The sequence below is a fragment of the Mobula hypostoma genome, chromosome 1 (genome assembly GCF_963921235.1).
Source record: "Mobula hypostoma chromosome 1, sMobHyp1.1, whole genome shotgun sequence".
NCBI lineage: Eukaryota > Metazoa > Chordata > Chondrichthyes > Myliobatiformes > Myliobatidae > Mobula > Mobula hypostoma.
In genome coordinates this window covers 161,542,348-161,559,741 of record NC_086097.1, presented here as the reverse complement: position 1 = coordinate 161,559,741, position 17,394 = coordinate 161,542,348, and the positions used below count along the sequence as shown (strand labels likewise).

General features: G+C 40.8%; 1 protein-coding gene across 5 annotated transcripts in view; it reads left to right on the top strand.

The window, feature by feature from the left end:
• The window catches only part of dennd3a (DENN/MADD domain containing 3a), a 150,111-nt gene that overhangs the window by 90,231 nt on the left and 42,486 nt on the right, over window positions 1-17,394 (top strand). For 2 of the 5 annotated variants that reach the window (XM_063058622.1, XM_063058591.1), the window contains 5 exons: window positions 1,064-1,160; window positions 3,200-3,303; window positions 11,155-11,336; window positions 13,454-13,975; window positions 15,793-15,897. In XM_063058622.1, the coding sequence (XP_062914692.1) occupies window positions 1,064-1,160; window positions 3,200-3,303; window positions 11,155-11,336; window positions 13,454-13,975; window positions 15,793-15,897 (1,010 nt within the window). The remainder of the gene's footprint in view (window positions 1-1,063; window positions 1,161-3,199; window positions 3,304-11,154; window positions 11,337-13,453; window positions 13,976-15,792; window positions 15,898-17,394) is intronic. The other 3 variants (XM_063058629.1, XM_063058611.1, XM_063058601.1) reach the window with 2 other exon arrangements.

The window sequence follows — 17,394 nt, the reverse complement described above, 5'->3', positions numbered from 1 at the left end:
TTTCTATAATTATGTACTGCTGCTGTAAAGTTAACAAATTTCACGACATCTGCCAGTGATAATAAGCCTGATTCTGATTCCGTGTCATCAATGACATGCCGAATCACCCTAAACTTTTAAGAAAACAGAGATACAGGCATGCCTTCATGGTTACATCTATGTGCTAGGCCCAGAATGTCCATAACCATGAATTTGAAGCCGCTTACCCTTTCCACAGCAGATCCTTCAATGACGACTATTGCATATTCACCTGATTTACCCTTACTAAAGTCCACAGTAAGCTCTTTGTTTTGTCGATGTTGAGTGCAAAGTTGTGATTATGATCTCTCTCCTTTACATTGCTTTGTCATCATCCGTGATCCTGCCAGCATCAGGGGTGTCATTGACGAATTTATGAAAAATATTGGAGCTATGCTTTGACAGCCATAAAAATAGTTAGAAATTATGTATGGGTATTATGAAAAATTTGCTTTCAATAGGTATTTTCTTGAAATGGGAGGTAGTCTTTGGTGGTGCATCTTTAACTCACACAATAATTATAAATTGAAATATTTTGGCCCAGGTGGTGGCGCAACAACATCGGCACTGGACCCAGGAGCGGAGGTTCCTGGGTTCGAAACTAGTTGGGTCTGCCCCTAAGTATGCTTTCCATCCGTGCTGGGTTGAGTGTCGAGATCGCAACTCAACCTCATAAAATAAAGGGAAAAATACTGTGAAAATGTCTGTGTGAGGAGTGGTGTGTCACACAGTCTCTCTCTCACTCCGCGCCTTGTAAAAGCCATGAAAAAGACATCATCACAGATGCACACACGGACACGCACACACACAGACGCGCACGCATGCACACACAGACGCAGACGCACAGACTCGCACGCATGCAGGCACACGCCAAAAAAAAATTGAAATAGTTTGATTGAAGTATTTTAGATTAAAATATTTTGTCTTCAGTTAGTATTCCACAATTTTAGCATTCATCAATTCTGTTATCCAGATGATGAAATCTATTAAAATTTAAACTATCAAAGACTTTGCTACTGAATTCACAAAAGCCGTTTTATTGCAGGGATGTATCAGGCTATTTAAATTATGAATATCGTGTTTTTAATAGTGAAGAATTTTTGAAGACCAGAACAGCTTCTGATCAGCCCTTTTACAAAAAGGTCAGTATAAGCATTATGTAAAAGTTATGTGGATACATTTGTTTAAGTTATACTAACATTGTAGACATACAAATCAATAAATTAGTTGATTTACATTTTATCTGTAACAATCGTTTTTTCTAATTTTATTTCACAACTGTTTTCCCAATTTATCGAATACATCTTAAAGTCGATCATTTTTAGATGACAGAAGTGGCTTTATGCAATATGCATAGGGTAAACTATAAGAATATGAAACTTTATTTAAGTGAGAGAACTCCTGCTTTTCTTTGAGATTTATACATACCGATACCATTTCACTAGCGTAGAAAATAAACTGACCTTTTAATCCAAATACTTATTTTTGTTCTTTCTTTTCTTTTTAAATCTTTTTATTGAGTAAGTATACAAAAAAGGTAATCCATATAAACATTAATACAATGTTAAAGTATAATAAAATTCCAAAAGATAACAATACCAAAAAGAAAATACTACAAACAATGTAATTTAAGCATAAGAAACCAAGATAACATAATAGTATACTAGATTTTATATATATATCAATGGAAAAAAAAGAAAAAAAAAAACCCCAAAAAAAAACCCACCGTGCAACTAACTAAAAGCAAAGCAAAGCAATGGGCTAACTTGAAACCAAACAGAGTTAAACTTAAAATCACGTCCTCAATCCCGACCTCCATTAAAACAGTGAAAAAAGAACAAGAAGGGTAAATATTACATTAAATGAAAATATCGAATAAAAGGTCCCCAAATCTGTTCAAATTTAAATGAAGAATCATAAAGGTTACTTCTAATTTTCTCCAGATTCAAACATAAAATCGTCTGAGAAAACCAAAAAAAGGTAGTTGGAGCATTAAGCTCTTTCCAATGTTGTAAAATACATCTTTTCGCCATCAAAGTAAGAAATGCAATCATTCTACGGGCTGAAGGGGAAAGATTACTAGAAATTTTAGGTAGTCCAAAGATAGCAGTAATAGGGTGAGGAGAGATATCTATATTTAATACCTTAGAAATAATATTGAAAATATCTCTCCAAAAAGTTTCCAAAGTAGGGCAAGACCAAAACATATGAGTTAAAGAGGCTATCTGCCCCGAACATCTATCACAGAAAGGATTAATATGCGTGTAAAAACGCGCTAACTTATCTTTGGACATATGTGCTCTATGAACCACTTTAAATTGAATTAGGGAATGTTTAGCACAAATAGAGGAAGTATTAACTAATTGTAAAATCTGCCCCCAATCATCCACAGAGATGGTAAGCCCCAATTCCTGTTCCCAATCTACCCTAATCTTATCAAATGGAGCTTTCCTAAGTTTCATAATAATATTATAAATCATAGCCGATGCAATACTTATTTTTGAACACTATTTATTTTACTAGAATTTTGACAGAATAAGAATATGCTAATGAAAATTAGAATTGTTTATTGCAGACCTGTGGTAATAAATTACAGAAGGAATTGGTATAGTGGAAACCAAAGACCAAGTCTGACTTGGACTCCTTAAATTGTATGTTGCAAGTTATATTTTGAATAAAATGCTGAAATAAGTTGTTTTTTAAAGCTTGATGCACATTTGGATTTCCTATCCTAGAGGGTACTAGAGGCTTGGTCTTAAATTGCAGAAGACAATGCAGTTTGGATATTTAAGGAAACAGGAAATATGTAGGCAAGGGCAGGTAAATGGAAGAGAAGGAAGATCAGTTGAATGGCACAGCAGGCTCAAGGGGCCAAATAGGGTACTGCTATTTCTTATCTTCAGAATAAGAATTGTTTTGTTATAAATCTAAATTTCATGCCATAATTTGAAAATCATTTTTGTTCACTTAATGCTTTATCTTTTCCTTGATGTTTTGACTTGAGGGAGAGGGAAAGGGCTTCCAAAATAATGAAATTTGTGAAATTGGGGTCTGGATGATAATTGCCCTTGGGCATTTATAACTATGATGCATACTCAGAGAGGTTCCCGTCTTTGGTTTTGTAATATACCCAAATATGCTACTCAATTATTTAAGATGCATTTATTGTTACATATTGTAGGTACTGGAAACCTATATATTCCATTCATTTCTTAAAGCTCGTTTGAATAGAAAGATGGATGCCTTCAGCCAAATGGAACTTCGCACCTGCCCTGAAAGTGACAGGTAAACTTGGAGAAATTTGCCTTTGGTGAAGGCATGCAAAAGTTGCCCATTGATCATAAATAATACAATGCAGCACAGCAATGGGCTCATTGTCCCATGATATCTGTGCCGAATGGTGCCAAATCAAACTAAATGTCTGCTGTTGTACATAAGCAACATTCTTCCATTCCCTGCATGTTCATGTAATGTGCCTTGTAAAAGTATTCAGCCCCCAACACTTTGTTCACATAAATGAGTATTACAACCAGGGATTTTAGAAGCATAAAAACAATGAAAACCTACAACACAATACAGGCCCTTCGGCCCACAAAGCTATGCCGAACATGTCCTTACCTTAGAAATTACATAGGGTTACCCATAGCCCTCTATTTTGCTGAGCTCTGTGTACCTGTCCAGGAGTCTCTTAAAAGACCCTATGGTATCCACCTCCACCACCATCGCCGGCAGCCCATTTCACACGGTCACCATTCTCTGCATTTAAAAAAAAACTAAACCCTGCCATCTCCTCTGTACCTACTTCCAAGCACCTTAAAACTGTGCCCTCTTCTGCTAGCCATTCCAGCCCTGGGAAAAAGCCTCTGACTATCCACACGATCAATGCCCCTCATCATGTTATACACTTCTATCAGGTCATCTCTCATCCTCCATGGCTCCAAGGAGAAAAGGCCAAGTTCATTCAACCTCACCAATCCAGGCAACATCCTTGCTCCCCAGTCCAGGCAACATCCTTGTAAATCTCCTCTGCACCCTTTCTATGATTTCCACATCCTTGCTGTAGTGAGGAGACCAGAACTGAGCACAGTACTCCATGTGGGGTCTGACCAGGGTCCTATATAGCTGCAACATTACCTCTTGGCTCCTAAACTCAATCCTACGATTGATGAAGGCCAATGCACCGTATGCCTTCTTAACCATAGTGTCAACCTGCGCAGCAGCCTTGAGCGTCCTATGGACTCGCACCCCAAGATCCCTCTGATCCTCCACACTGCCAAGAGTCTTACCATTAATACTATATTCTGTCATCATATTTGTCCTACCAAAATGAACCACCTCACACTTAGCTGGGTTAAACTCCATCTTCCACTTCTCAAGCCACCTTCAACAGGACCCCACCACTAAGCACATCTTTCCCTCTCCACCCCTCTCCGCCTTCCGCAGGGATCGGTTCCCTCCGCGACTCCCTGGTCCACACGTCCCTCCCCACAGATCTCCCTCCTGGCACTTAATCCCTGTAAGCGCAAGTGCTACACCTGTCCCTACACCTCCTCTCTTGCCACCATTCAGGGCCCCAAACAGTACTTCCAAGTGAGGCAACACTTCACTTGTGAGTCTGTTGGGGTCATCTATTGCATCCGGTGCTCTCAGTGCAGCCTCCTCTATGTCGGTGAAACCCGACGCAGATTGGGGGACCGCTTCGTTGAGCACCTCCACTCCGTCCGCCAAAACAGACAGGATATCCCAGTAGCCACCCACTTCAACTCTGCTTCCCATTCCCATTCAGATCTGTCCATACATGGCCTCCTCTACTGCCATGATGAGGCTAAACTCAGGTTGGAGGAGCAACACCTCATATACCGTCTAGGTAGTCTCCAGCCCCTTGGTATGAACATAGAATTCTCCAACTTCCGGTAATTCCCTCCCCCTCCCTTTCTCTATCCCTATTTCACATCACCTCCCTCATAGTTCCGCCTCCTTCTACTACTGCGCATTGTTCTCCTGCCAATCACCTCCCTGCTTCCCCTCCTCCATCCCGTTGTCTTTCAAATTACTATTTTTTTCAACTACCAACGTTCTTCGAACCATCCCCAAAGTTCTTCCTCCAGTCCTGACGAAGGGTTTCGGCCCGAAACGTCGACTGACCTTTTCAACTGATGCTGACGGACCTGCTGAGTTCCTCCAGCAGATTGTGATTGTTCCTACTCATTAAGTACGTCTGCTATCTCCTCTGTTTCCATGCACACTTTTCCACTGTCACACCTGATTGGTCCTATTCTAAAACATAGAACATAGAATAGTACAGCACAGTGCAGGACCTTTGGCCCACAATGTTGTGCCGACCCTCAAACCCTGCCTCCCATATAAGCCCCCACCTTAAATTCCTCCATATACCTGTCTAGTAGTCTCTTAAACTTCACTAGTGTATCTGCCTCCACCACTGACTCAGGCAGTGCATTCCACGCACCAACCACTCTCTGAGTAAAAAATCTTCCTGTAATATCCCCCTTGAACTTCCCACCCCTTACCTTAGAGCCATGCCCTCTTGTATTGAGCAGTGGTGCCCTGGGGAAGAGGTGCTGGCTATCCACTCTATCTCTTCCTCTTATTATCTTGTACACCTCTATCATGTCTCCTCTCGTCCTCCTTCTCTCCAAAGAGTAAAGCCCTAGCTCCCTTAATCTCTGATCATAATGCGTACTCTCTAAACCAGGCAGCATCCTGGTAAATCTCCTCTGTACCCTTTCCAGTGCTTCCACATCCTTCCTATAGTGAGGTGACCAGAACTGGACACAGTACTCCAAGTGTGGCCTAACCAGAGTTTTATAGAGTTGCATCATTATATCACGACTCTTAAACTCTATCCCTTGACTTATGAAAGCTAACACTCCATAAGCTTTCTTAACTACCCTATCCACCTGTGAGGCAACTTTCAGGGATCTGTGGACATGTACCCCCAGATCCCTCTGCTCCTCCACACTACCAAGTATCCTGCCATTTACTTTGTACTCTGCCTTGGAGTTTGTCCTTCCAAAGTGTACCACCTCACACTTCTCCGGGTTGAACTCCATCTCCCACTTCTCAGCCCACTTCTGCATCTTATCAATGTCTCTCTGGAATCTTTGTCAATCCTCTGCACTATCTACAACACCACCGACCTTTGTGTCATCTGCAAACTTGCCAACCCACCCTTCTACCCCCACATCCAGGTCGATAATAAAAATCACGAAAAGTAGAGGTCCCAGAACAGATCCTTGTGGGACACCAGTAGTCACAATCCTCCAATCTGTATGTACTCCCTCCACCACGACCCTCTGCCGTCTGCAGGCAAGCCAGTTCTGAATTCACCTGGCCAAACCTCCCTGGATCCCATGCCTTCTGACTTTCTGAATAAGCCTACCATGTGGAACCTTGTCAAATGCCTTACTAAAATCCATATAGATCACATCCACTGCACTACCCTCCTCTATCTGCCTGGTCACCTCCTCAAAGAACTCTATCAGGCTTGTTAGACACAATCTGCCCTTCACAAAGCCATGCTGACTGTCCCTGATCAGACCATGATTCTCTAAATGCCCAGAGATCCTATCTCTAAGAATCTTTTCCAACAGCTTTCCCACCACAGACGTAAGGCTCACTGGTGTATAATTACCTGGACTGTCCCTTCTACCTTTTTTGAACAGGAGGACAACATTTGCCTCCCTCCAATCCTCCGGTACCATTCCCATGGACAACGAGGACATAAAGATCCTAGCCAGAGGCTCAGCAATCTCTTCCCTCACCTCGTGGAGCAGCCTGGGGAATATTCCGTCAGGCTCTGGGGACTTATTCGTCCTAATGTGTTTTAACAACTCCAACACCTTCTCTCCCTTAATATCAACATGCTCCAGAACATCAACCTCACTCATATTGTCCTCACCATCATATCCCTCTCATTGGTGAATACCGAAGAGAAGTATTCATTGAGGACCTAGCTCACTTCCACAGCCTCCTGGCACATCTTCCCACCTTTATCTCTAATCGGTCCTACCTTCACTCCTGTCATCCTTTTTTTCTTCACATAATTGAAGAATGCCTTGGGGTTTTCCTTTACCCTGCTTGCCAAGGCCTTCTCATGCCCCCTTCTTGCTCTTCTCAGCCCCTTCTTAAGCTCCTTTCTTGCTTCCCTATATTCCTCAACAGACCCATCTGATCCTTGCTTCCTAAACCTCATGTATACTGCCTTCTTCCATCTGACTAGATTTTCCACCTCACTTGTCACCCATGGTTCCTTCACCCTCCCATTCTTTATCTTCCTCACCGAGACAAATTTACCCCTAACATCCTGCAAGAGATCTCTAAACATCAACCACATGTCCATAGTACATTTCCCTGCAAAGACATCATCCCAATTCACACCCGCAAGTTCTAGCCTTATAGCCTCATAATTTGCCCTTCCCCAATTAAAAATTTTCCTGTCCTCTCTGATTCTATCCTTTTCTATGATAATGCTAAAGGCCAGGGAGCAGTGGTCACTGTCCCCCAGATGCTCACCCACTGAGAGATCTGTGACTTGACCCGGTTCATTACCTAGTACCAGATCTATTATGGCATTCCCCCTAGTCGGCCTGTCCACATACTGTGACAGGAATCCGTCCTGGACACACTTAACAAACTCTGCCCCATCTAAACCCTTGGAACTAATCAGATGCCAATCTTTGACATCTTATTCTCTTGCTCTTCACATACTTGTAGAATGCCTTGGTGAGCAATTTAACTGGGAACTTTTTTTACTTGTGAATCACATGCTCAATTTTTTCCACAGCCGAGCCTCCAAAACAGGGAAAACTGTATAGCATGAAAGACTAAAAATTCAAAAACTGAAATATCAACAGTTCAAGAGTATTCCTCTTCCTTTGCTTGGGACTCAGTTTGAACTACCTCTTGCAGCTATTATGGCCAGTAGTCTTTTTGGATAAGGTTCTATTAGCTTTGCACAACGTGATGGAGCAAGACTTGCCCATTCCTGGTTAGTTGGGGAGCGCCAGTGGACAGTAATCTTGAGGTCTTGCCAGAGAAGTTCAGTCGGATTAAAGTCAGGACTCTGACTGGGCCACTCAAGGACATCAGTTTTCTTCATTTGAAGCCAGGCCGTGGTTGCTCTGGCAGTGTGCTTTGGGTTGTTGTCCTGCTGAAAGATGAACTTCCTCCCTAGTTTAGACTTTCTGGCACAGGCTAACAGGTTTTTACCCAGAATCTCTCTGTATTTAGCAGCATTCATCTTCCCTTTAATCCTGACCAGATTTCCAGTCCCTGCTGCTGAAAAGCATCCCCACAGCATGTTGCTACCTCCATCATACTTTACAGTAGGGATGGTTTTACCTGGCTGATGCCCAGTATTAGATTTATGCCACATGTACCACTTAGTGTTGAGGCCAAAATGTTCCACTTTAGTTTCATCCAACCAAAAGGTCTTTTTCTATATTTTTACAGTATCTTCCAAGTGCCACTTTGCAAAGTCTTTATGGGCAAAGAGATGCTTTTTTTTAAAGCCAGGGCTTCTTCCTTGCCATTCTTCCATAAATACCTTTTTTGTGCAAGACAGAGTCTAGTTGCAACCACTGACAGCAGCTCACTCAGAGAAAATATTGCCACCACAGTAGCCTTTCTTACTAGTGCCACTCTTCTTCAGTGACTAAGTTTAGAGGGGTGGCCTGACCTAGGCAGTGTGGCTGTGAAGAAGAAAGCCATTAACTCCAAGTGGAGTCATCGGGACGCCATCATGAGGGTGTTTTTTTTTTTAGCAGGCTTTCTTATTTTTACGAGGCCGAGTTGCTAGCTCAACGCTCAACCCAGCATGGATGGAAAGCATGTAAGGGAGCCAGCTGGATTCGAACTCGGGAGCCTGTGCTCTGAAATCTGGCGCTGATGCCACTACACCACCAGCTGGCAGTGTGGCTGTGGTCTCATATTTTTTTCCACTTTTCATGATGAACTGCATTAAGCTCTGAGGTATGTCTATGATGGACTGCACTGAGCTTGAGGTTGGTCTAGTACCCTTCCCTAGATTTATGCTTCTCTGTTATCATTTGCCTGAGTTGCCTTAAATGCTATTTTATCTCCATTTCGGTTTGGTCTGTTTGAAAATCTACCATACCGTTGGACCTTGCAGAGAAGGGATATTTATTCAGGTGATCCTCCAATTTTCTACTTCAACAAATTGGGTGAGTTGGTAAGGTAATATACAGTATTGCACCTGAGGAAACTTAGCGTACTAATTACAAAGGGATGACTAAGTTTTCAGCCTCACTATTTTAGTTTTTAAGTTTAAGTAAATGGTTGATAGTTTGGAATTTTTCTTTTGACTTGACATGATGCACAATGTTTTCTAGATTAGCTCAAAAATCGTACTTCAATGTTATTTCAAATTTAGAAGATGAAACAGTAAAATGTGAAAATAGTTGTGGGGTCTGAATACATTTTTAGGGCACTCTATATGTCTAAACATCTCTTAAACGCCACTAACATAACTGCCTCCACTACGACCCCTGCAGTCTGTTCCAGGCACTTACTACTTCTGCAAGGTGTTTGTCCACACATCTCCTGTAAACTTTCCCCTGTTTCTTAAAAGCATGTTGTCTTGTATTTAGCACATAGCCATGGATAAATATTCTGACTGAATATCCTATCTATGTCTCTCATAATTATATGAATTTCTATCAGGCAACCCCCCCCCCACCCCGCCCACCACCTTTATCAGCCTGCAAGACTGCAGAGAAAACAACCCAGGTTTATCCAAACTCTCCTTAAGTTCATATTCTCTAATAAGGGCTGCATCCTGGTAAACCTCTTCTACATCCTTTCCAAAGTTTCTGCATCCTTCCTGTAATGGGTTGGCCAGAATTGCACCCAGTACTCCAAGTCCAGCGTAACCAAAGCTTTATGTGCTTGCCTCTTATGATCCAACTGCTTGGAGACAAGTAGCAGTCAAAGTTCTCAAGCCACTTGTGAGTATCAGCCTCTTTGTTTCAACCAGTCATATTTTTAAATGTTCAGACCACAATGATTTAACTTTCTTTATTGCTTTACCTGTGAAGAAACATTTGCATTTCAATATTGACTAGGATTGAATTTAAGATTTTTGTCCTGTTTGATTAATGTTTGTTTATTTTTTATGTTAAGACTCCTATCTAAATCTTTTAAATTTTTTTTGGGAACAAGATTATAGTAATGCAGGTGGATATTCAAAATAACTTGCTGAACTTTAGAATTCATCAGACTGCTGTACCATATTCATTAATGCATTTTGATTCCTTAATATCCATTGGGATTGTGAGGCCTCAGTTGGTTGAGGTTGACCATGGATGTTACTCCTAGCTATCTATGTGATATGCAAGCTAGGGTGGTATGATATGGAGAGCAAGCTGTCTCCCATACAGCAGGCTCCACCTTTCCATACAGCTGATGAATCGAAAGGAACGGCAGATACTGATAATGGTATGGTTATGATGTCAACGGCATCTCAGGACTTGCCATCCAGCATTGAACTCAATGTAGGACTGCTTTAGGAACTCTAGCTCTCGATTTTTCTTCAGAGTTTACTCCCATAGCTTCCCCATGAATAGGTATATCCACAAAGCAGCAGAGGTTTGAGACCAGAGTTTTCCTTCTCTGGATGGGCTGCCTAACCACGGCTAACGAGCCCCGTTGCCTGAAGTGACTATTTTTAAGGCATCAGTAACCCGCCTTTAGCCCTACGCTTGTCAGCAGAAACAGTTTCGCGGGGCTAAGTAGCTAAACCACACTTCAAGGCCAGAAGATGGTCTTGATTGTCAGATGCTATTTGTGATGCCACCATTGGGAGCATTTAATAGGTAGTGGGAGCTTATCCCCACTACCCCTCCCCACCCAGCTTTGACAACCTTAGGAACCACTAAACTAAATTTAACTTAATGTAAATTTAATCAAAATAGTAGAAGGTCTTATCAAAGATCTATTAAGATCTATTTTTTAATTTGAGGTTTTATTTTGAACTAATTAAACCATTGGAATTAACTCACAGCAAATCTAATGGTTTTACTTGCCTCATTTATTAACATTCTGAATTGTTGTTAAGTTGTGTTACAAGCAGAAACTTATTGATGGATGTTGTTTTAGAATGAAGATGCGGGATAATCCTCGAAGGCCCACAATGGAACAGATGGCTGTGAGAAAGGAATTTAATATTGATCAGTTGATGACTAAGCGATTCGCTGCAAGCATGCCAAATCTACCAGTTGATATATGGCAGGATTTTCCAGCTGAGGATCTGTCTCTAAGCAAGAACAAGCCTGAAAATGGTGCTGAGTTATTTCAGAGTCGAAGTTGATTTTCTTGTCATATGCACAAATACATGCATGTACAGGTGCAATGAAAAACTTAACTTGCAGCAGCATCACAGGCACATAGCATCATATAAACAACATTCACAGGAAAAACATAAATTAAACAGAAATTATACAAAATTTATACATTTTTGTGCAAGGGTATCAAGGCGGTCGTGCTGAGGACCTGAGTGAAAGGGAAAGGTTGAATAGGTTAGGACTTTAGCTTAGAAGATTGAGGGGAGGTTTGACAGAAGTATACAAAATTGTAAGGGGTATGGATAGGGTAAATGCAAGCAGACTACAACTAGAGGTCATGGATTAAGGGTGAAAAGTGAGATGTTTAAGGGGGAACATGAGGTGGAACTTCACTCAGAGTGGAGTGAGAGTGTGGAATGAGCTGCCAGTGCAAATGATGGATATGGGTTTGATTTCAACATTTAAGAGAAATTTGGATAGGTACATGGATGGGAGGGGTATGGAGGGTTGTAGTCTGGGTGCAGGCCAATTAGATTAGGCAGGTTACTGCTTTGGCACAGACTAAATGGAGTGAAGAGCCTGTTTTTGTGCTGTGGTGTTGTATGACTTTATGACTCAACTGGGTTATGGACCTCAGTTTCCTTCTCCTGAAGTCTATAGTCAGCACCTTGATCTGCTGATATTGTTGTGAGGTGTTGTGGCACCACTCAGCCAGATTTTCAGTCTCCGTCCTATATGCTGATTAGTCACCACTTGATTTGGCCAACAACAGTGGTGTTGTCAACAAATTAAAATATGGCATTGGAGCTGTGCGCAGTAGCCTCACAGTCATAAGGTGCTTAGTAGCCTCACAGTCATAAGTATAAGGCGAGCAGAGCCATGCTGGTGGACTTTTTGGAGGAGATATCATTGCTAATCCAAACTGGACAGGGAAAATCAAGGATCCAGTTACATAGAGAGGTATTGAAGCCAAGGTCTTGGAGCTTATTGATTAGTTTTGAGGGGATGATATAACTGAATGCTAAGCTGTAGTCAATGAAGAGTGTCTTGATGTATGTATCTTCACAGTCCAGATGTTCCAGGGTCGAGTGAAGAGCCAATGAAATGGCATCTGTTGTTGACCTGTTGTAATGTTAGGCAAATTGTAGCGAATTTATATGACTTATCAGGCAGAAGTTGATAGTTTCACCAATCTGTCAAAACACTTCATCACGGATGAAAGTGCTACTGGACATTAGTCATTGAGGCAGATTACCATGTTCTTAGGCACTGGTATAAATGAAGCCTGCTTGAAACAGGTGGGGCCTGAGATTCTTGAAGTGAGAATTTAAAGATGTCAGTGAACACTCCAGCTCGTTCATCAGCACAGGTATTTAGTATTTAGCCAGGTACCCTGTCTGGGCTGGATTCTTTCCATGGGTTTGCTCTCATGAACAATACTCTGACATCGACCTTAAAGACTGAAATCAGAGGGTCGTTGGAGGTTGTTTGAGTTCGTAAAGGTGCCTCCATGTTGTGACGGTCAAAGTGAGCATAAAAGGCATTTAGCTTAGCAAGTCTGTTGTCACCTACATCATTTGGTTTCCCTTTATAGGAAGTGATAGCATTCAAGCCCTACTACAGCTGTCGAGCATCCTTCTGTACTTCCAGTTTGGTCTGGAATTGTCATTTCGCATGAGAGATAGCCTTCTGGAGGTTGTGCCTGAACCTCTTGTATTTTACTTGGTCCGCAGACGTGAATTCCACTGGTCTGGCCCTTAGCAAGCCCTTTAGCTTGTTTATGGAGGAGACCTTTTTATCCATCCTTTCTGAGTACCATTTTGTTGCATTGTAATATGCTAGTACTGTATTTAAGTATAATATAGAGATTTACGTCTCAAAAAATAGTCTAAGTGCGCACTTTAAAAGGAATCGCTACTTATTTGATTGCTTGTTATTTAGTATCGAAGTGTATGTAAAGTAAAAAAACCTCTTTAGTTCGAATGCTTTTAAAGTAAGGACATTTCCTTTCAGAATGTTTTGAATGCACAATTGATTGCACAGTGTAAAAATGCTATGTTTGAGAAATACTTTGACATAATATTGCTTAATTATTTTGCTAATTTTTCTTTCAGCAATGAAGAAAAGCACAAAATCCGTAACAACTTTCAAGCTGCCAGAGTTTAGGTCCTCACTTCATTATTCCAGTATAGTTGTATGGTATACAGATTTCATCAACCTACTGAGCAGAGCCATAAATACCACAGGACCAGAAAGATCAAGTCTGTTGGCAAGATATTACTATCTCCGTGGGTTGGCTTTTTTGATGCAAGAAAAATATCTTGAAGCGCTGTCAGATTTCCAGAAACTTTACAAGACCGACCTTGACATTTTCCCAAAAGAAATTGTAAAGAAAGTGATAGGCATGATGCCTCCAGATCAACATAGTCAAGCAGGTCAGAAACTAGAATTAAAATGGCTTATTAGTGTAATGCCAGAAAAAGAACAAGAAATAACAGTATCTGATGAACACATCAAAACCTTCGAACTGCCGAAAACACATATGCACCAAGAAGATTTTGTGAAAAGGATCCAGGAATCTGGAATTGTGAAGGATGTTGATACCATTCTTCGGCTGTTTGATGCCCTGACTATAGGTTAGTGATGTACTTAACCATCGATTTGTCTCCCAGTGTTACATGTTAGGAAATGTGGTGAAGTGAAATTTCATTCTACAATTGAGTATACGTGATTAATAGGAAAAGGGCATGGGTTTCAAGTTAGATTGCTGATTTTAATTCATGAGGACTTCAATATAATTAAATCTGAGCACTTTGAAAGAAAAATTGTTATTCTTCTGCAAAACGGAACGTTTAGCATCACTTGACCTCTCGTTTCTCATTCTGTAATTCAATCCAAAAACCTGCATATTATCTTCAGGTTTTTTTCTCTGTGGGATATTTGGGTAGTTTATTTGTTACAATAATTTGTCTCAAGAACACCCTATGTTATTCACAATATTATGTAGGATAACAAGTGAGTTGCAACACTCTATATTCTATGTTTCTTGCACCATAGTTTGACTTGGGGCAATGTCGGCATTATTGCAGTTCCGATGTTGGTTTGATTTCCAGTGTCTTGGCTAAACAGGTAACCTAGTTGTCATGACTCACATACAGCAGCAAGTTGGAAAAATAATTAAATTTTTCAGTATGATTTTAACTTGACTCAGTCCACTTGAGACAGGATTAGGTTGACACCTTGCCTTTGCATCATTCCGGATTTTGCTTTTACCTCCTCAGTTTTGATCTCCACTTGTCTGCATGTTTGTCAATTCTTTTCATTTTCTTTTTTTTTCTCCTTCTTTCTGTTTCTAATGATACTTGTTCTCTTGGTATGATTTTTCCTTTTCTTCATGTAATCTTGTGGTTGGCATCCATCTGTCTCAAAGGACAATGGATAATGATCATCATTATCACAAGCCTGGGTATAGAGATCCTGAGATGCCCAGTCATCAAGATCCCCCCCTCAGCCTCACCAGTGTAGTCCAAAGGAAAGTTTATGAAGCAATACATTTGGCACCAGCTTGGCTGCAGGAGCTGCTGGAAGGATGTTCAATGATGTCCAGCTGCCTAAGTGGCTCCGCTCTGGATTTGTGGTCTGGATTTACTCCTGTAGCCTTCGTCTCTCCCAAGGCTGCCCACAAGGCAGTGGGGCTATTTACCCGAAGCTAGGGATCTGGTTCACAAACACCAAGGCATGTCCACATATTGGTGAGCATGCATGCTATGTGTGCAGAGGCCAGACCTCCTCCCCGTTCTCTGTAGTTCAGCCTGAATCCGAAAGGAGTTCAGTTTCCATGTATTGCTTGTGAGGAGGTACTACATGAGGCTTGCTGTTGAAGAGTCTTATGTATTGGCAGGGAGAGACTTGCATATTCAGTTCTCCTTTTCGCTAACTAGCCAGAGGTGGAAGCTGGAAGTGAGAATGACAAGCATTACCCACTATACTGCCACACTGGATGCATCACAACAACCATTTTGACACCTTTGTAATCCATATGAAATTTTCCTTCAAATATGATTTTATGTGGTGCAGAAAACTAAATTGTACTTCAGTTGTTAGCAGAAGGTAGGTATTTTCCAATTTCCAGAGTTAAATCTGTATGAATTCTGGTTTATTCTTTTCAAGCTTTCTAGGAAATTTTGATAGCATCGCTGTTATTCCTACTCCAAAATCCAGTTCAATAATGATAGTTGCTGGTGGCCAGTTTTCAGCAAAGTCCTCTTGTTCTTGTCAGTTGAAGCTTCACTATTGTAAATTCCCATCTCTTTTAAATTGACCCAAAGTTTCACTAAATGTTAGGTCTAAAATAGTGGGTGACTTCTATTAAGCTAAGTTAAGGAGGGAAGTAATCCTTCACCCACTTCTTAAAACACTTCTCCATTGTTTTACCTATATTGTTTTCCCTCAGTCAAATCTGAAACGAGCAAACTTAAAAATCGCAACATGCCATCCGATCCAATGTCAACAGTTAAAGTGGTTTCAAGATCAGTGTTTTATGTATCGTCTGGGACTGGTAAGCAGAATATGATTCTGGACCATCTCCGTAACCTAACACTACACTAACATTCATGCTTTTTAAAATTAAAATGTTATGTCCAGAGTTCTTTAAAACTCATCTACTTGTATTGCAGTTGAATGTCCTTTTATTAATTCAATGGTAAAGCAGGCATTTACTGTCCATCTCACTGTCCTTTTTAAAAAAAAATGGAAATGAGCTGGCTTCCTTAACTGTTGTGGTGCTTGAGTGGAGGTTCTCCTTTTATTCCATTCTGTAGCCAATTTCAATACTTTGATTCAGTGATTCATAAGATATATCGGCATGCCAGAGTGTGATTTGGTGGGACATCAAGGGTGACGGTATTCACTAAAGCTTGTAGATTTAATGGGTACTGATGAAGAAGTCCTGTTGATCTCATCCAATGGATCTTGTAAGTAGACATATACATAACACACTAGTGGACGAGGGAGGGAGTGGATGGAAGTTGGTGGGGTGATAATCAAGTGCTTTGCTTTTGATATCAGACTGGTTGAATGTTGTAGCATTTGCACCCATCCAACGTGCTGAGAATATTCCAGCAAAGTTTATGGTTTAGGAATTGGGAGGTGCCACTTATTTCAGAATACACAGCACTTGGCTTAGACGTAGTAAACTTGCAATTTAATAGCTAGTCCAGTTGGGTTTTTGACCCTTTTTGTTTGTGGGGAAAATTGGTGCTGGTATGGGATATAAGGTCATGTGATTAGATTTTCTTTTTGCTGGAGATGATGATGCTGAGTGTAGTGTGGCATGAATATAGTTTGCACTTACCTCTCCATATTATTGATTTGGTTTTCTTGCCTAACGACATGGACTGTCCCATTCAACTACAGTTCCTGTATCATTGATGTACTGTACATTGTTTGTCTTTATTTTCTAGTCTTTGGTGTTAAATATACCGTCATAATTTTTAAATCCTGCCATGGCTTTCCTCTTTCTAACTTTTAATCTAAATAATTGCATCACTCCAGTTCTGGATTCTTGTGGATCGCTGATTTAAATCACTGTACCATTGGCAGTTATAGTTTCTGATGCTTAGACTTTCAGATAAGGAATTTCCTCCTTAAACTTATGTTGTAAGACTTAACTTTTTTTCAAAAGCTATTCTTTCAACCAAATTTTTAGACACCTAATTTCTGTTGCTGTTATTCAGAGTTGATAATGTACTTGTGTAAGATTTCACGATCTTAAAGGCAAGGTATTATTGCATACCTGTATCACTGGAATCATAGCAGCACAGAAAAAAGCACAAAGCCCGTTGTGGATTTGCCAGCTGCTTGTAGAGCAATCCAGTCATTCCCATTTCCTTGGTGTATTCCTGTAGCCCTGGAAGTTTATTTTCCCCCTAGTACCTGTCAACTAAGATCATTAATTATAAGCTTTGAAGGTAGCAAGTTTGAAGTCATCAGCACAATACACAACAAAAAAACTAATAGTACCTCAAACCTCTGGTCCAAACCTGTGATCTTGGTT